Here is a 21,225-nt window from a genome sequence, read left to right as displayed (position 1 = left end):
GGGCGGGGCGGGGCGGGTGGGAGTGGTTTATTTAAAGGGCTATTTAAGTAAACAGAAAAACAAGGTACCTGACACATAAACCTTTGTTAAAAAAAAAATAAAAAATACTATTCTGGAAGTTTAAATTGTTGGTGTCCAACTGACCCCAGTGGGGAAGAAATGTTGGTAATTTTTTTTAGGGTAACAGGAAGCAACTGTATTTCTACCTGAACTGACGGTTAAAATATTGTTGTTGGTATAATTCAATGTAATTGGGTTGAGTTAGACCTATTAAATATTATTTTTGCCTTTAGTAAAACTACTTAATTGAGATGTTACCACAAAACCATCTTCACAGTGCAGGTTTTATGAGATGTCAAGTTCCATAATCCAGCCCTATTTTCCCCCCAAAGGCCTGTAAAACGTGGGTGGCATTCCACAAATCTCCCCTATATAGACTTTCTGACAGGGTTTTAATGCCACCAGTAAAACTTTTCAAAGTCACAGAGCTTCCAGGAGTCGAGAATGTGGGGGTCGGGGGTCTTCCGCTCAGCTGGAGAGGCAGCCACACAAAGGTGGAGCAAGCCACTATCAGTCCCTTTGAGATGATAATCTGCAAGATCTCTCTTGCAGTGACAAACGGGGCAACAGAGACTGCCATCTTTACATTACTGAGAAAAGGCCAATGCCGACTGACAGCTACAAATGAGCCCCGCTCCTGAGCCTAGACACAATCACAGCCATCTAAACCCACACTGACGTTTTAATCCTCCCAAAATAACCTACGCTGAAATTCTCCCACAGAGGCAATGAGAAAGGGTGTGTGTGTGTGTGTGCGCGTGCATGTGTGTAAGAAAGCAAGAAATGGGAATAGAAGAGCAGACATAGAGAGGGATGCTTCTGTGAATATGGTTCCTGAATGCAAATGTGATTCTGTTTGAACTGTCCTATTTGCCAAGTTCAAGGGTCCATAAAAAAAGGCTGATACAGTAAAACGTGCTCAATATTTGGCTTTCATTAGGGCAGTGCATCATATTTCAAGGCCTTGTCCACTTTAACAAATTTAACTTTGTGGCTGCCAAGAAACCACGTTGTGAAATGGGCTCAGTGTGCATTGTCATATGCCAAGTTTGATGGTTAATGAAAAAACATTGGTACAGTAAAAAATTATAAAAATGTGGATTTTGTTAGGGCAGTATATTTATATTGTTTCATATAAAAAATTATTGGAGCAGTAAAATGTACAAAATTTTCGTATTTCACAAGATCAAAACAGAGGGAACAGGGAGGGAAGTTATTTTGATTAAAGATTACAAGGGCACGTGAATTTAAAAAAAAAATGCACTGATAAATCATTTATAATAAATCTGCAATATTCCATAAAAATAAGAAATTTCAATTTTGATTTCATGATGATTCATGGACACAGACAGTAGCAGGTATATGATGTTGCTGTCACTTTAAGATCTAATGTACAGAACCAATATAGGCATACTGAGATACATTGTGATTCCTACGCGATGCCACAAAGCGTCATGCGCGAGCTTACACAATCAATCACTTCAGTTCTCTATTTTGGCGCCTTTTCGCTCTTCTAATGCCACATAAAGCGTAAAAAAACATACCTTGAGTTTTCATGACTTCTGGGATGCTTCTCAAGAGCCATTTTTATTGGAACTTAATGGGATGTTTCAAATAGCCTAATATCCAATTCGAAACTTTCACAGTCTCTCCTCGTCCATATTTGATTATTATGCTGCCTTCACTTGCTCTCGGAATTATCGTAAATAAGTTTCCTAGGTAAAAAATTGCACAAGATCGCCCTCTCGTGTCGAAACTTGAATGCGATAAGTTCGTAATTACGACTTCAGAAGTGGAAATTATCAAATTTATCAAAGCACAAGGAGTGATTTAATGATACCTCAGTGTAGGCGGGGTTTCCTGACGCTACCAAGATGGGTTTTTTTTTTTTTTTCCCTCTATTGACGGATGAATTTATGTATTTATGCCAGGACACTGGATAATAAACTCAAACAAAACTTACGGGAAGTGGAACCTTTTACTTTATTAACTATAAACAACTGTGTGATTTTTTTGCATTTTATTATTTGTATTTAGTATTTTCCCTGCCGTACCATGATCAGAACTGACCTGTGACCACCTGTTGTGAATCACTGTTCTATATGATCCTGTACATCCTGTTCACTCATCCTGAGTGATCTATTGTCCGGATTCTCCGCAAGGGCACAGAGTGAATGGTGGATGATACCCTTTAGCTGATGATTGGAGATTTGTCTTGAAGAGATGACAGCTCTCACTTCATCTAAAGGCTGGAAAAGAGAGAAAGAGAGCGTGCTCATGGCCAGCGCCCTGTTAAGATGTGATTAGAAAGCCTGTCAGAAGTGAGGAGTACTCCAAAAAAGCATATACTGCTGGAGCTGAAGTGACACAGTGACATAGAATTCCAAAGAGAGAAGAGACTGTGTGCATGTTTGTGTGAGCAGGCAAGGAGAGAGAGAGAAACAAAGAGAGTTTGCACCATGCACAAGAGGATAGAGAAATGCCACAGACGTGCTTGGTATTCAGTCTTCATAATCAGTGTCTGTGCATCCAGTGACACGGATGAGGAATTGCTCCTTTCCTTTACGAGTCTCTCGATGCTGTCAGAAATTATCTCAAATAATTGTACACACAGGAAATTAAGAAATATGACAAAAATGACAAATGTATGCGTATTATTAGGAGGAATAGATATTCAAAAGTGTCAAGGGAGGATTTAAGCAAACTCTATGTGATTTACTAGGGCATTTAGTACACACAGGAACATTTCGCCTGGAATACTAAGAGGAAACTGTGGAATATGAACGTTTTGGGTATTTAGCGTTACGGTTGGCTGGGAAACATTGCTATTTGTATCAGAGGGTTTTTTCATGTGTTTATAGCTTATTATTATTATACCATCTGTCCCTTAGTGGCACATTTTAAATAACGTTTCATATTTGCACGAGAACAAGTCTGTTTTCCTTGTCGATAATATGCTAGGGAGTATTTTGTCTAAAATCCACTATGCTTCTGGCTTGATGTTCATAGTAATTTGTTGTGATGACAGCATATCATTTTTCATTCCTTAAATATTGCAGCATTTTCATCATTCAATTGCTTTCTGTACCTGCTGTTGCAAAAGCACTATAGAGGAAAAAGCCTCACTAGAGGAATACAGTAAATCAGATACTTTTTATTATAAAACTTTAAGTGGAAATATTAAATATCACACTTACAGTGTGCTATTATACAGACAGCCCCTCTCCAGACAACACTGTATCCCAGGAACTATTTTGACATAGTAATAAATTACACAATTTTTCAATTCAGACAGTAATGAAAGAAAGGACTAGTCATTTGTACAATAATGTCACAACATGGCTAAAATGTTTTCCATTTGTTCATGATTAGAAACACGTTTAAATTCGAGTAAGGAACAAATGAAACACACTGTCAAAGACCAAGAGTTCATTTATGGAGATCCAGAAGTTATACATCTAAAATAAATCAAAGTACCCTTTAAAATGGTTCAGGTGAAAAAAAATAAAATAAAATAGAGCACTCTGCAGTGCAACATCTACTTTTAAAAGTGACCTTTTGCACTTATTAGTGTATGCAAATATCTGTTCAAGGGATTGGGGATTGGTAATGAAGTGTTTGGAATGAAACGAGGACAGAATGAGTGCTGGTGCTATACCGCATGTGCCATCTGCTCCAGTATTTATTGGTAGAGCAGGACCATCATACCTGAACCCTGTGCAAAGATTACTAAGGTGAGACTCCACTCTTCTGTTAAGCACAAGACAGTAGCCCAACAACTACAGCACACAGAGAGATAGAAACAGAAAGACATGAAGAGCACTAACAAAGTAAACTGAGATGAGGTCCCAAGTCCTGAGAGGCTTGGGTTTGTTAGCTGCTCCTCCTCCTCCTCCTCCTGAACATGACACTCACTCCTGCACACTAATTGGTCCCTCCAAAGTGACAGAGCAACCTTCTTTACTCTCTTTGACACTCATCTGGGACGAGCTCAGCCCTCTTGTGCTCCGTGTGGGAGACAGCACTGCATGAACTGCACACAAATTACACACACATACTGGCACTCATACACAAACATAGTTCATCCGCCAACGGACCCACTACATATTTCAGCAGAAGCACTGATCTTCATTAATGATAAATCTATCTTGTCTGCTTTCGTTTTCTGTGGCGATCAGATGAGATTGTGACTCAAATTTCAGGTCAGAGCAGCTCCACAGAGAAAATTGGAGCATGTTGATGGGGATGTAGATGTTCTAGAGGATTTTGACCAATGGGAAAGTTTAAGTTAGTTTGTAAACATACAAGAGTAGGGGGGATTTATACTGAAGTAAATATAAGATTGTGATGTACGGTAAGTTGAATTCACTGTAGGTTGTTTTGAAAAAAAAGATCACAGTGGAATGAGAATGTGCATTGCACTACTTATTGCACCAAAAACACTAATTCACTGATTCAACAGATTCATTGATTCAATGTAAAGCAGTAATGTAAAGTATTAGGCAGCATTAGGGTGTGGTCACATTTACCATTGTTCGGCAAATTTTCGCAGACAAAATCTAGTCATTTCAACAGGAATCCATGCAATCAGGAATTCTGTGAGAAAACATTTTCCCACACAGATTTCGCAACAAGTCACATGGATTCAGAGCATTTACCAATAGAAAGGTGCTTAGATTTAACATGACAATGGACTTTTTGCTGCAAAATTTTGAAGAAAATTCACTACTGTGACTGCACCTTTAGACTAAATAATTACAGGCGTTCTGTAATGCAGACATGAGAAAAATGTGAGATGCAGTGCGGATGAAGAGTTAAAAAAAAAGAAGAAGAAAAAAAGAACATCTCAAAACAGGAATTTATGAAATGTGCTGCAAACAAAACTGAAAATATCTAAAAAGCAGAATTGAAAGCTATAGAGGTGCTAATGTGTGAGGCGTTGGAAAAAAGCGAGAAGCGGAGTAATGTACAAAGATGTTCATCGAGTATGTGTTTACATAGAAAAGTGCAGTGGAACAGATGTAGTGTTTCAGTTCTGTCCAGATCTGCTGGTAAACATACTGTTTTATGGGTTTGGCTGGTGCTCAAATAGCAAACACAAATTCTAGTATACTTCAGGTGTGCACATTAACCAGAGTAACTCCAATGTTCATTTGGTGCTCTTCAATGTAGCATATAAATGAGCTGATGATGGAAAACATCTCGGGTTACGCATGTAACCATGGTTCCCTGAGAACGCTATGGAGAACGCCTCCATGTGAACCAGTGTCTGAAACGCTTACCAAATCGTATTGACCAGCGACAGCCCATGACATCAACAAGGTGTGACCCGAAAGTATATAAGGAGTGCCTAGAGAACATGTCATCCACTTATCGTCTGAAGAGACTGTTCAGCAGGCGGCCCTGAGTCATGGCAGGGAGACGCAGTGTCTCGTTCCCTGTTCTCAGGGAACCACGGTTACATGTGTAACATGAGATGATAGCGCTTCAAACAAAACAGTCCCTGAAGACGAAAAGAGGATGACATGTTCTCTAGGCACTCCTTATATACTTTCGGGTCACACCTTGATGATGTCATGGGCTGTCGCCGGTCAATACGATTGCCGGGATTTGATAAGCGTTTCAGATACCGGTTCACATGGAGACGTTCCCTATAGCGTTTCGATGCAGTGCAAGCTCCCTTTCGAAAGGGAACTCTTAATGGCTTTAACCAATGGTCACATCTCCAGTTATAAGAGAACAAACAGAGATACACTGTAAAAAATTGCTGTAGAAAAGGGCCAAATTTCGACAGTAACAATTTTCCATTATAACAGTAATATACCGTAGAAAACAATGGATTCTGGCTAACATTTGACGTTTTTGATAAAGTAGCCTACAGCAATATACCGTGAATTAACAGTGCTCAAAGGCGACACTCAGAGGCTGTGTTCCAAATCACACCCTATACCCTCATTCACTATTCCCTATATTAGTTCACTAATGTAGTCCACTTGACAGAGTGAATGAACACTCGTGTGAATTCAGACACTGATGAACACCTGCTGTTAACAAGCAGTATCATTGAAGGAAAGAGGAACAACAAGAACAGAAAAAGATGAAATCAGCTGAAGATAAAAGAAGACATTAAATCTCTCAAGATCTGATTAAACAACTCCACAAACAGCATTGCCAGCTTCACACACATCTACAGAAGTTCATATTGAGAACTAACAGAGGTTTAGATGTTGTTTTATGGTTTCGTTTGACGTTACCATGATAGAGATCAGTGTTTGCTTTAGTTGGGCTCTTGACCCTTGACTTGTGAACATTAGATTTTCTTTGGCTGTTGTAACAGTGTCTTAAAAACACAGTTGTTGTGGTACAAAAGCTAAAAGAAAATGTGATCAGATGAGGTTAGCTAATTATTAATGGTCAAAATCATCATCTAATGGCCAGATTCATTAATCTCATCAGCGTCTAATCTAGATTGTTTTATATTTTTGATTATGATATCCCTGTGATTCTTCAGCATGAGATCCATCAGTGTTGTGACAATCAGATAATATGAAGGATTTTGAGTCACACAGATATCAACAATTGGCATATGAATCTCAACAATGGTGACAATCAAAAGCTTCATGCTGCAATGCATGTTGGGTACAAAAATCATGCAAGAGCCCAATGAAAGCAAACACAGATCTCCATCATGGTAACGTCAAACAAAACAATAAAACAACATCTAAAGCTCTGTTAATTCCCAATATGAACTTCTGTAGACATCTGACAGAATTAAAGTCAATCTGGTTAGTAATAAGTGAAGCTAGTAATGCTGTTTTTGTTGTTTAATCCTCCTTTGCTGAGATCTTGAGAGATCTAATGTCTTTTATCTTCAGTTGATTTCATCTAAGGCTGTGGCTAGAAGTATGTTGTAGTTATTGTGTTTCTGCTGGTCTTTTTTTCTGTTCTTGTTGTTTCTTTTCCTTCAGTGATTCTGATTGTTAACAGCAGGTGTTCATCAATAATTCTCAATTATCACTTAATTAATTATCTCAATAACTTCAACACTGCTTCAGTGTTACTCTAACACTCTGTAGTGTGGACACATACAAGTGTTCATTTAAAACTGAAGATTTTGATTAAAAGGGTTAAAGGTGTAAGATGAAAAAAAACAGTGAAACGTAATTTAACAGTAATCAACAGTAAATTAATTTACGGCAACATACTGTAAAAAAAAACAGCAATTTACTGCCAACCCTGCTGACAGCAGATTACCCTAAAATAAAGGAAAAAACAGTAATATTCTTTCAAACATAACAGTCAGATTTACTATACAAAACAATTTAATTTCACTGAAATATTAGTGAAAGTTAATAGAAATAGAAAAGTTATGCAAAGTCAATAACTGATAAGGAGAGTAAATATTGAACTGAAGTGTTTTTGTACAAGATGATATAGGAGAGATATTTTAATTTAATTAATTCATTTTGGGGATTACCATTATGCTGGAGAATAGAGCCTGTGCTTCAGTCAGTGATGAGCTGAGAAACACTGATGATATGCTGCATGTTGCTTTACTGAAAGGCAGTAACTTTGTCGCTTCTGATGCAGTGATAAGCTGTTTGTTAAGTACTTTAACACATATATGTGTGCTATTGCTAGTTTGGACAAGCTGCAAAGATTTGAGTTGAAGTCATGTTTTTAATTGTTTCACTATTATACATTAAGTGTTTGCAGTTAAGAAATAATCATTTTCAGTTGACTCAAATGAAATAAGTTCACAGTACTAAAGCTGTATAAATACTAGTTTTTAAACTCGAACTGTTTGAAGCAATTGGTTTCCCAAATGAAATGAGTTCATTTCCATGGTAGTATTACGGTAACATACTGTACAAAAGGAGAACTGTAAATTTATGGTAGAGGGCTGCAAATTAACAGCACATTACCGGCAACCACAGCTGCCAGTAGATTACCATTATTTTACAGCACATTTTTTTACAGTGTATTTACAAAATAAATGTTCTGCAGATTGGTTATTGAAGAACCACAATTCTAGTTATGATACGCCATCAATGAAGCCAGAATCTGGTGCAATTGTCCAATGTACAGAGTTTCTTGAGTTCCTTGGATACCAGGCTCTCGTTATCTCTCATCAGTCCAAGACAAGGTCCACTGGAATGCCTCTTTCTGTGCCACATCTCGCAAATATCAACTTGTCCGTAGTGGTCATCTTTATCATAACGATCAACAGATCTCAAAGAGTCAGTGAGGAGGCTTGTGGGAAGTGAAGATCTTCTGCTTTACTGTCTTTTGGCAGAGCAGGACTTGCAGCATTGTTGACCGTAGAATTTGTGATTGCAAACACCGTGCTGAGGCACCAGATGACACCAGCTGAAAAAGTCGATGCAAGGCTGGTCTTCTGTTATTGGGAAGACACATAATGACTATTATTTATTTTAAGCCTTAAAAACAACAGTGTGCACACAAGTACTCAGTGTTTTTGTAAGTACTGTTTACTCTAAATAGAGACATTGTGGCGATGTTGCAAACCACTTGGAATTACTGTACCGGCATACTGATAAGGACCTGACCTGTTTTCTGAAGGCCCTCACACTCAGTTCTCCCATGAGAATAAACAATTATACACACACTTCTGTTCTCTGTGCTATGTGCCATGTGCTACCAAAGAAAGATTTTTACATTCTCGATATCACTATAATTAAACATGGCAATCATGATTTGTTAATTTAAACGATATTGTTTAATCACACAATGTAAGTCAGTTTATTATTGTTAAATAGTGGCACACATTGTCATTTGACCTAACAATGTGGTGCATTGTGCATTGTTTTTACCACTACATAATAAATAAGTGTAAACACCAGTGATGTTTATCAAGCTTGATAATTATGATACATATGCTTCAAGGCAACAATAACACTATAGAAAATATACATGCATTTTTGCAACTGGCAGATGCTTCATCCAAAGCAACGTAAAGTACATTCATGGTATACATTTTATCAGTATATATGTTTCCTGAGAATCCAACCCATGATATTACTAACATCATGCTCTGCCAGTTAAGCTACAGAACAAGATATGAGAGTTCATAACAAATTCAGCAGTATGTCCACTCAGGCATCGCAGGTACTGTTGATTGAGAAAACAGCTGAGGTAAAAGTTGGGGTGGTGTGGCGTGTTGTAGTGTTCAAGGTGGCAACTGAAGGTTGCTGGTTTGATTCATGAGCCAACACCATTGTTGTTATAAGCAAGACAATTGATAACGTCCCTGCAAAGAGGTGATGACCATGTTCTGTGGCAAATCAATTTCCTGGTTGTGTGCTATTGTAAAACTACAAGGAAGGGAGGGACCTAACAACAGGAGCAGATTAACAACATTTACATTTACATTGTGTAAACAGCCTGGTCATGCAGATTTACGTACGACATGAAGAAGATCAGGCTGTTCCTATTTGACTCTGCAATCTGGAGTTTACAAGAGCCTAGATAGCTGCAATGTTCTACTAGCTGACTGCGGCCAACATGCGCAATAAAACTCAACTCACACTTCACTTCTCTTTGTCTCACTTCACTGGCTGCCTGTTACTGCTCAATACATTGATACCTGCACATAGAATTCACTATTTCTTACTTTCATCTCTTTTCGGGTCTGTACTTTTCTGAACAACCAAAATTGCTTATGTTGTATTCCATGCTTATGCCAAGGCCTTGGGTTTGATTCTCAGGAAAACTGATAAAATACTGATATACATTATCGTCCAAAAGTTTGGGGTCAGCAAGATTTTATTATTATTATTATTATTATTACAATTTAAAATAACTGTTATCTATTTGAATATATTTTAAAATGTAATTTATCCTTGTGATGGCAAAGCTGATGCTTTTCAGCATCATTCCTCCAGTCTTCAGTGTCACATGATCCTTCAGAAATCATTCTAATATGCTGATTTGCTGCTCAAGAAACATTTCTTAATATTATTATTATCAATGTTAAAAACAATTGTTCTGCTTAATATTTTTTTGGAAAACATGACATTCCTTTCAGGATTCTTTGATTAATAGAAAGTTCAAATGATTATTATTTGAAATGGAAATCTTTTGTAACAATATAAATGTCTTTACTGTCAATTTTGATCCATTTATTGCATCCTTGCTGAATAAAAGTATTAATTTCTTTAAAAAAAAAGTCTTACTGATCCCAAACTTTTGAACAGTGGTGTATACTGAAGTCACTTTTGGATTTAAGTGTCTTCTAAATGAATAAATGTAAATTTAAAGGCAAACCAGCTTGTACCTTTAAGTGTGGGTGATGGAGGTGGGACTGGGATTGGAGCAGGACAGAAGTGAGTATTGCAGGCTCGTGAGCTTATGGGTCTCTGATGAGGTAAACAGCCCACTGACGGACGCCCCTGTCTCAGACACTGAACGCTTCGTGTCTGCACCCCACCGCCACAGGACACAGTGCACTGAAAGACACATGAACAGGAAGCTTAAAGGTCTGGCAGAATAGAAACAGAACAGATCCCTGATTGGTTATAAAGAGCTAGTTGTGCATACCTGCAGCCAAGGAGAGGAATACCAGCCCAAAGTCAAAGAAGTGCCGCCCCTGTCTAGACCAGGCTGGAGGAGCTGGGGTGGCGGGGGCTCTGGGCAGGGGCCGTTATTACAAGCTTGCTCAAGGTCTGCTTGGGGCTTCCGTAAGTTCCTGCACCTCCTTGTAGGGAACTCTGTGTAGCCCCCTTGGGAGTCTTTCTCCCCGCAATGCAGCTCTCTTCTCCTTACTCCTGCTCCACAGGAGGCCGAACACTGCATAAAACAACCAGATAATAAGGTATATACATATAAATACTCTGCTGATCCCTTGCTACAAGGTCAACTCATGCCTCCATAGCAACGGTCAACAATGCTGCTAGTTTGGAGACACTTAAGTGCAAATGCAGAACAGAGAGTGCCACTTAGCTGTCTGGAATCAAATGCTTGTTTTTAGATATTCATGCACAGATGTTGCTCTAACCACTTGCACACATGATATTGTGCATCTTAGGATGCATCTACATTCATCCAGATTTGAAAACATCTTTTTATGTACGTTTTGGCATTCTGTCCACAAAGATACAGCGTTTCTTGTGCTATGTGCTATTCAATTGCACATTGTTGCTAAAGATAAATGTTACTTGGTACAATCTTCATATTACATCCCCTCAAAGATGACAGAAAATTTACTGGTAATTGCTGTTCTGCATGAGTCAAAATATGAGGGCATGTGTTGGACAAGGGATTGTGCATACATAAAATGGCGATTACTGGAAACACCAGTAAGAGGTGGGATATTTTGCTAATAAAGTGATCATGCCAGAAGAATAGCATGAGAACTTTATTATGTCTGGTCTTTCAGTATCAGTTACATATGCGCAGTAAGATGATTTAAATGTTTTTCGATATTTCAGAGTCTGTGGACAAGCAACTTTTGGAAATTGCTTGAAAACGCTAGTATGAACCAAGCGTGCCACACTAGTCCTGAAAATTGAAGCCAAAGTGACTTGATCACCCCCAGGTGTCTGGATGCAGTATAGATCATGAACCCCACCCTCTCCGTGTAATGGAATGGGACGTGAGACAAACTAAACAATCAAATTACACATCAAATATTTTTTTTAAAAATATTTAAAATTGATTGTTTAGTTTGTCTCACGTCCCATTCCATTACATGCGAGAGTATGGGCGGGACCTTGATATCGAGGCTCCACTTTGCGTTCACTACTGCGCAGTCTCGGGCTCCAAGTTCACTATGCGCAGACTCGAGACTCAAGATGTCAGCGCCATATTGGCACACTGGCTGCTTCATTTACTACAATGGAAGAAAGTGAAGGTGCGTCATCCATCTTTTTTACAGTCTATGGTATGAACAAAGGGCATTTTGAAACAAAAACACAATACATTTTCTAATGTATCCAAATTTAAACAGACGTAGCCATCGATGCAATGTGTCCAGTTATATAGTAATGGCATGTATGTTAACTGAATATGGTGCACATGAATGATTCTGCATCAGGGTTAAATGGGTGAATATATGTGCAACTGTTTGTGTGAGTGCTTCTCCATAACCTCTGCTATTCCTATGAGGGGTCTTACCTCTCCCCAGGTGGTAGTTATCCACTGAAGACGCTCATTCTTGGGACAGCGGCTCAGCACACATGTCTCCTGGGCTTTGGGCTTCAGGTGTAATTTACACATGCTGTCAGGCACCACCACAGCCCTGGCACCTGGATCAGTGCTCCTGCAGAAAACACTGCGCTTCTTCAACCCTCGCCCACAGGTCTTAGAGCACTAGAGAGAAGGAAGGAAAGAAAGATAAACAGAGAGAGAGAGAGTTACCCTCGTGTGGTCTTTGAGTGATGTTAGTTTAAACATTGTAAAGGTCACAGTGGCATGCAGTTCACCTCAAACAACAGTTGAAATGAACTCTGGAGACAGGCAGTGTGAACTCATCCTGACCTTTAGGAGGAATTTAGTCAATATCAACTACTACTGCAAAATCTTCTCAGAGATCTCAAACTGTTTATGCAGAACACAGATTTATGATTTAACATATTGCATAAGATTAGACTGGGGAAAAAAAAAAGGTTAAAGATTCAACATTACTGCTAATGATGAAATGAACTCGACATTCTCTGTGGCTTGTGTGTGTGTGTGTGTACATGGAAAGATCAAGTTCAGTGTACACAAATATATTATTGCAAATATACACACAAACAAAAAACAACAACAAAAGATAATGCAAAATATTAGATTCAACCATGTTTAAAGTACTCATTTATCTAAAGTAACACTTCCAAACCTCACTAAAGTTTCAGAGAAGCGATATTCTTGGTCATTTCAAGTCCAGAATAGATTCTTAATTTGAGCAATGCAAGTGAGATGGATGGAGTACAATGTGCTACATGTGCAATAACAGCAGGGGGCAGTAGTGTTTCAGCACTGATGTGACATACAGAACGATTTTGCATTATATTGTTCTGGGCATCTCAAATCTTCACCTCATATTTGGGTCATTGCTGTTATGCAGTATATTTCGAGCACTTTTCAAAACTGAATACACTTGTGTTGTAATTTAAGTAAGTATTTCTATAAAAGGGTATAGCAGAATTTCAGAAACATGTTCTGGTCAAGCTCAAACAACTATACTTTATTCATTATAACTTGATTATTTATACAAAGGCAAGAAAATGAACATGATCAAATTAAAGAGCTAAAATTGCTCATTGTTAGCCTCATGGAAGGAATGAGAGTTCGATTACATAAGGTTTATTGAACATGAAACCTGAAATTAATTTTAATGTTTTGTAACCATCTTTAAAAAAAATTATATATCATACCAACTTCTGTAACTTTATCTAACAGGATGGAATGTTTTAAAGCAAGGCAAACCTACTCATTCCACAGAACATCACAGAATTCAATCCGCTGCTAATGTCAGGACCTGGCTTTTGTTAGGGATTTTACAAAAGAATAGCAGAATTTCCAAGAACTATTTTGCACTGTGACTGTTGGGTTTCACGACTGTTCAAACATTTTCCTGGTAAAATGTATTTGAGTTTTATTTCTTCCTCTTTTGACTATAGTTGTGTACCCTACGATAACATCCTGTTATGTAGGTTGCATGTTCATGTAAACATACCTGTGACCAGGAGCCAGTGCTCCACTCTGGAGGACATGTCTGTGTGTTGCAGGGCTGTAGTTGGGCCGGAGACATTACTGGACATAAGGAGTGAGCCGCCACCTCTTCACGCTGGTATGTCACCTTCCTCATGCAACGGATGTTTCGCGTCTGCTGCCCGCCTCCACATGTTCTACTGCACACTCCCCATTTGCCTGTCGTCCAACTGTCAAGACAAACGATTTGACCTTCAGAAGCAGACCTTGTGTTCGAACATTCCAGCATATTTTAACATGGAAGAGGACACTTTACATCTATACGACACAGGTACTTGACACTCAAACACACACAAGGGCTTCATTAAACAAAATCTACCTAATGTGATGATCATTAGATTATGACCAATCTGATTACTCTGTAAACAACACAATGGAAAGACTAATAAAGAAACCACATACATCTGTCTGCACCCACCCCACCCTCTCCCTGTGGCCTCATATAGGCATATGCACTTATCATTTACGTTTCCAGCCTAAGAGTTTAAACATTATCAATAGATGCACACATCTTGAGTTCATATATGATTTCTAATTATGCAATTTTCACATGACAAAATATTACAAAACACAGATCTTGCAAGTAAATGAGACATTCCAAAGTTCTGTAATAGATGGATCCATTTCACTGCAGCAATATGATGAACAACAGCTGGAATTAATAAATTCCTTCTGAATACTCACAATATGTCATATTTGCTTTTGGACACTATTTGTGATAATGCAATAGTGCCTCCCTATGGCCAATCATTCAGTAAAAAAAAAAAAAAAAAAGTCAAAATTTGTAGTCACGTTGTGAATGCACGTTTTCCGTAGCACATTAAAAGGTGGAAAATGAATTACTAAAGCATAAAGAATTGACAGAATATAGTACCTCAGTAATGTACTCAAAGTTATTTCAGCTCATGTTTTTATTAAATGTTGATGCATGTTTAAGCTAATATAGCCTATATAATACCAAATATAATAATCAAAAAGTTTAGGGTCAATATGATTTAAACCTAAAAAAAAAACTTTAAGTCTCTTTTGCTCACCAAGGCTGCATTTATTTAATTAAATACAGTAAAACAGTATCATTGTGAAATATTATTACAAGTTAAAATAGTTGTATATTAATAATTATTATTATAATAATTAATAATAAAATAAATGTAATTTATTCCTGTGATGCTTAAGCTGAATTTTCAGCAGCCAATACTCCAGTCTTCCTTCAGAAATCATTGTAATATTATGATTTGCTACTCAAAAAAAACAGTTGATTAATATTTTTGGGAAACTGTGATACTTTTTTAGGATTTGGTGATGAATAGAAAGTTGATGAAAAGAAAGAACAGCATTTATTTGAAATAGAATTCTTTTGTAACATTATAACCTCCTTTTACTTTCACTTTTGATTAATTTAATGCAAATGAATTTAATTTAATGAATGGTAGAGTAAAACGTGTATATTTGGTTTAATTTTGCACTTTTCCATCAAATAAAATGTTATTTTTGTGGACTAAAATTTGCTTAAAGGATATGACATGACAAAATGATGTCTAAAAGACAAAAAAAAAAAAAAAAAAGTAAAAATCAACACTGATGCCACAACAGCTTTCTTCCAGTGCTCAGATTGTAACTCTGTCCTTGCTTCTCTTGGCTGTGGATGAAAAGAGGCTTTAAAATAGAGCTGGGCAGGCCAGGGAGAGATTAGAGCAAATGACAGCTATGACGAGAGCCGTGGCCGCAACACCGGACAGACGCCCCGGGTCGAGTTCTTAGAAGACCCGGTTCCACCCAACCACTCACACAGACCTGAGCCACGGAGCTGAGAAAAATCCTTTAATTTTCTCTCCAGCCATCTGACAAATTGGAGGGAGATGGTTAAACTGCTATTTTAATTGAGGGAAGAAACACGATCCACAGCACAATATGCCTTTTCACTCCCTCTCGTGCTCTCTTCGCCACATAAATGACAATGTGTCATTGGTCAAAGAGCTGACATGCCGTGCCTCACTGCAAACCACTGCTGGCTCTTGTTTTAATTTTGTATTTCTGGAATCTTTCAATAACTTGCATATTTCAAGCCATACAATTAAAGGAGACATATCTTTGGGGACAATACCGTGGACTGTTTCACATTTCCGGATACGGTCTGATTTTGCTGGCATTTTCTCCATGTCTGCCCAAAATGATTCACCCATAATACATACTTATTCCAAATCACTTTTTAGCATTCTCTGTTGAATGCTTTTGGTTTGGAAGCATTTGTCAGTTTAAGAGCTCTAAGAGAACCATGTATTTTCCTAAACCCACTTGACTTTTTGAATTCTTTTGCTAAAAATATCAATTTAAACAAACCAAAGCATGTGCATTAACGACTTTAGGTATGTTTAGTTGGACGATATTGGAAATATTGATATTGTCTTTATTGTTATTCATTACAGTAGCTTTTGGTTTATTCAGTGATCGTGTGTCACTAAGATTTTTTGAAAGTCTTTAATGCTCACCAAGGCTGTATTTTTATTTTGATTAAGTACTACAGTTTAAAATGATATATGTGAATATGTTTTAAAATGTAATTTATTCCTATGCTTCAGTGTCACATGATCCTTCAGAAATCATTCTATACGCTGCTTTAGTGCTAAAGAAACATTGCTTATTATTTTCAATGTTGAAAACAGTTGTGCTGCTTAATATTTTGGGGGAAACAAAACCATGATACATTAATTTTCACGATTCTTTGATGAATAGAACAGCATTTCGTCAAAATAAAAATCTTTTGAATCAATGCAAAGGCTTGTCTGCACTTGAAGAGTGCCAGTTGAAGACAAAAGCAAACATATAATCATGCAACACAGCTAAGAAACTTTAAGAAAAGCACTGCAAAAGTCTTTAAGGCATGTGCATTAATCTTTTCATGACATTTTAAGGAACAAATCAAGCTGGCCGCTTCTGGGCCTGGCCCATGTTTGAAGTCACCGTGCTCCACGCTTCACAGAAGCAGCGTTTGCAGCAGGAAGCACGTCGTCAGACTGAATCCTGTAGGCCATAGTCTGGAGATTAGCGCTCGATTCCTGGTCAGCTAGATGCGCTCAATCCCCACAGGGATGCCGTCTCTCTTGCTCCATAATAAAACATGGGCAGACCTGTCAACACTGAAGATATTTGCTGGAAAGATAAGCAGAAGCTTCTGTCTTTCTCTCCTGTTTTGAATGCATGCCCATACTTTTTCTGGAAGTGTTTCCAAAGGTCTATTTATTTTCCCTTTCCTGCACCCTGTTTTTAGTTTTCCTCTTTTCAGCAGTCATAAATCAAAGTACATAATGCCTCGAACAAATAATGATTCAGGAGTCTAAAGTCACTATCATAAGTCCATGATGTCATTCAGTATGCGGGGGGAACAGACTCGGCTCTGCATACAGTGGGGGAGGTCATTAGTAAGTGTGGGATTTAGGACCTGTCTGTCTGAACAATAAACACACTTACAGTATGACGAGAGAAAAAAAAAATCAATCTTGAATAGTGGGAATTTCATGAAGAGATGACGGCCATTTAAGATATAATATATCTTTTATATAACCCATTGTACCTTCATTTGAAAAGCTCTTACATGTATGAAAATGGAAATTCTGTCATCATTTACTCACCCTAATGTCGTTCCAAACCTGTATGACTTTATTTCTTCTGCAGAACACAAAATAAGGTATTTTGAAGAATGTATTAACATTTTTTGTTCATATATGAAAGTAAATGTGGTCCAAAACAACACTGGACCTCACTGACTTTCATTGTACGGACAAAAAAAAAAAAAAAAAAAAAAGTCTATCTATATTTAAAATATCTTCTTTTGTGCTCTACAAAAGAAAAAAGTAATACAGGTTAAAAAAAAAAGTATGAAGGAGAGTAAAAGAAGACAGAATTTTCATGTTTGGAGAAACTATTAATTTAACTTTTGGGTTAGTTCACCCAAAAATGAAATTTCTGTCATTAAGTACTCACCCTCGTGTCGTTCCAAACCTTTAAGACCTTCGTTCATCTTCAGAACACAATTAAGATATTTTTAATTAAATCTGAGAGGTTTTTTTTATCAAGCAAGGAAATAACCACACTGAAGGTCCAGAGAAGTAGTAAAAACATCGTTAAAATAGTCAACGTGACTACAGTGGTTTAACCTTAATGTTATGAAGCGACGAGAATACTTTTTGTGCGCAAAAACAAAACAAAAATAAAGACTTTATTCAACAATTTGATCTCTTCCCTGTCAGTCAATACAGCCAATACAGAGTCGGCGTTCGGATGTAGAACACGGAAGCGCTGCACTGTGTCAACTGCGTAGGAGACTGACAGGGTAGAGATAAAATTGTTGAATAAAGTCGTTATTTTTGTTTTGTTTTTGTGCACAAAAAGTATTCTCATCGCTTCCTAACATTAAGGTTGAACCACTGTAGTCACGTTGACTATTTTAACAATGTCTTTACTATTTCTCTGGATCTTCAATTTGTTTATTTCCTTGCTTGATAAAAAAACCTCTCAGATTTCATCAAATCATGCGGGTTTGGAAAGACATGAGGGTGAGTAATTAATGACAGAAATTTCATTTTTGTGTGAACTAACCCTTTAAGAGCTTTTCAAATGTAGATACGACAGGGTAACAAACTTATTGTGTGACCCAAAGAATGGTGATGATGTCATTGAGGTGTGACGCCAACTGAAGGAGTCTAGGATCACTGGTAATCTCGACCGGTAATCAAAGTACCTCTGTGCTCACCAAGTTAAAGTGTCATAGGGTTACAGGCAGACATTAGTGTTGAGTGATGGAAACCTATGCAGTCTATCTCCACATATCCAGCACCGCCGCAGACACGCTGCTCTCCCGTCAACCCTGCCGTTGTTTTCAATTACACTGTTATTGGACTATTTGTCAGGCTTTGAATGGGACAAGCCAAATCGGTTAGAGCTTGTTGCTGTAAGGAAACAATCATATGGTCCTGATTTCCCCTTTTAGCATCGCCTCGCCATAGCCTGCACATTGTAATCGGTCGCAGCCAACATTTCACACGATGTAAGGCCAGAGAGAAAGAGAGAGCGAGAAGGATGGAAGGAGGAAAGCCAGGAGGGGTGATTTGTTAACTGAGTGCCAAAATGGTGCGTCAATGCCTTTCACCCTTGCAAGTGAAGGATGCTGGGTATGTAGATGCCTCTGTAAGGCAAGAGATCAGTAAATCAAGTCGAGTTGAGTGTTGCTCTTGTAAGAATGGCAGCAGGACGCTCAAAAGGAAGATAGACCGGCAGATTGACTTCAGCTTTGAGACACCCGGAGAAAGGCTGTTTCGAGCAGCTCCTTTTTATAGTCTTCAGAGCCCAGAGGAGGTTTCTGACACCTAGGCTGAGAATGTTTTTCCCAGGGTCCCTTGTGAGACAGTCCCTGCTTTTCTTTCTCTTTTTTTTCCATGCAAAAAGATCATTAGGCATGTCTTTTGTTAAGTGCCTTTTTTCCATTTATCCTCCTCATTTCCAAATATAACATTATCCTTTTCACTCATAATATAGTAGGAGTCTTTGATAAATATGACTCCAATTGTTGGAATATTTGAGTGGTATTTCACTGTAGTCAACAAAAAGACAAGACAGAACGAGAGACTAGTATTTGTGTGAATATCTGCCTTATTGAGAAAGCTGGTTTGCCTATGTGTGTATGTGGGTTTGTGTTTGTATAATTTAAGAGGTGCGTGTGTGGCAGGCTGTGGCTTGGAGCTGGAGTTTGGGCAGTGAGGGAGCAGTCAGTCCCTGTCTGGAGGCTATGTTAATCCTGTTTTCTTTAAGGAATAAAACAGAGAGGAGAACCAGAGGAAGAACGTAAATTTTCAGAGCTTTAAGTTGGGTTCTGCTCATGCTGAAGCCACCACAGCTGATTTCAGACAGACACACCAGGGCACCGTGCCCACCAATAGTATTGGAGAGCAGGGTTTGCACCACTGAGAACTGAACTAAGAATGCTTTTTAAATTCCATTCCAATTTTTGAATTTAAATGGTGGTAGCAAACATGGTGTAGAATTGCAATTGAATTTAAAGAAGTGAAATTAAATTAAACTTAAAAAAAAAACTTATTTGAAATGAATCTATTTTCTAAATGCATGTTATTATTCGTATTGTGAATGATTAAGCATTTGTTTCTTTTTTTTTTTTTTTGGACTTAACTTTCAATCAAAATGACACAACTCGATCTTCCAATGAAAAAACAGACTTCTCTATGGTGACCGCCGAACTTCTCCAATCATTTTGTCCTCTTAAACTCACTCTCCTTTCTTACAGTTGACTGCAAGCTCATATCAGCCTCCATACAATCGACAACTGATTTACTGTATAAGTCTCCACCCTACATTATTTTACTAATATTTCACAATACGGAAAAAAAAAAAAAAATATATATATATATATATATATATGTCGCTACTTCTGTTACATCGTAACTTTAAGTCTTGTATGTACGTTTTATATATTATTTTTTATATTTAATACATTAAAGGCTTAGTTCACCCCAAAATGAAAATTTTGTCATTAATTACTCACCCTCATGTCGTTCTACACCTGTAAGACCTTCGTTCATCTTCAGAACACAAATTAAGATGTTTTTGATAAAATCTGATGGCTCAGTGAGGCCTCCATTGCCAGAAAGACAATTAACACTTTCAATGCCCAGAAAGCTACTAAAGATGTTTTTAAAACATTCATGTGACTACAGTGATTCAACCTTAATGTTATGAAGTGACGAGAATACTTTTTGTGTGCCAAAAAAAATAAGCTTCAAAGCTTTACAAATCTTTTGTTTTAAATCAGTGGTTCGGAGCGTGTATCAAACTGCCAAAGTCACGCCCCCCCAGTGGTGAACCACTGAAATTTCGAAACACTTGATGTAACAAAGCCTCGTTTACTGAAATCACATGACTTTGGCAGTTTGATACACGCTCCGAACCACTGATTCGAAACAAAAGATTCGTAAAGCTTCGAAGGTTGAACCACTGTAGTCACGTGAACTGTTTTAAATACATCTTTAGTAGATTTCTGGCCATTGAAATTGTTAATTGTCTTGCTGGCTATGCAGGCCTCACTGAGCCATCGGAGTTTATAAAAAAAATCTTAATTTGTGTTCCGAAGATGAACGAAGGTTTTACGAGTGTGGAACGACATGAGGGTGAGTAATTAATGACAGAAATTTAATTTTTGGGTGAACTAACCCTTTAACTTTTATTTTATAGACAGACACTTCCACACACACACACACACACAAAGACTCTTACTAGGCAGGGCAGGGCTGTGTGTTACACAGGTGAGAGCCCACCACAGGTCTGGTCTGAGGGTTGCAGAGCGAAGAGTTGACCTGCATGGCCTGATCCTGCAGACAAATAGCTTTCGTCGAGACCCGACCTGAGAGAGAGTTAGAAAGAGATACATTGGGATAAGTACAA

General features: G+C 37.9%; 1 protein-coding gene across 2 annotated transcripts in view; it reads right to left on the bottom strand.

Annotated features, from left to right (window-relative positions):
- Positions 1–7,100: 7,100 nt before the first annotated feature.
- The window catches only part of adamts18 (ADAM metallopeptidase with thrombospondin type 1 motif, 18), a 57,447-nt gene continuing 43,322 nt past the window's right edge, over positions 7,101–21,225 (bottom strand). For both annotated transcript variants that reach the window (XM_051901377.1, XM_051901378.1), the window contains 6 exons: positions 21,058–21,184; positions 13,742–13,946; positions 12,196–12,390; positions 10,621–10,869; positions 10,358–10,529; positions 7,101–8,458 (listed from right to left, as the gene is read on the bottom strand). In XM_051901377.1, coding sequence (XP_051757337.1) covers positions 8,340–8,458; positions 10,358–10,529; positions 10,621–10,869; positions 12,196–12,390; positions 13,742–13,946; positions 21,058–21,184 — 1,067 coding nt within the window. In that variant the 3' untranslated portion in view covers positions 7,101–8,339. The remainder of the gene's footprint in view (positions 8,459–10,357; positions 10,530–10,620; positions 10,870–12,195; positions 12,391–13,741; positions 13,947–21,057; positions 21,185–21,225) is intronic.

This window comes from Ctenopharyngodon idella, chromosome 7, assembly GCF_019924925.1.
Source record: "Ctenopharyngodon idella isolate HZGC_01 chromosome 7, HZGC01, whole genome shotgun sequence".
Classification (NCBI taxonomy): Eukaryota; Metazoa; Chordata; class Actinopteri; order Cypriniformes; family Xenocyprididae; genus Ctenopharyngodon; species Ctenopharyngodon idella.
This window is presented reverse-complemented; position numbering and strand designations above follow the sequence as displayed.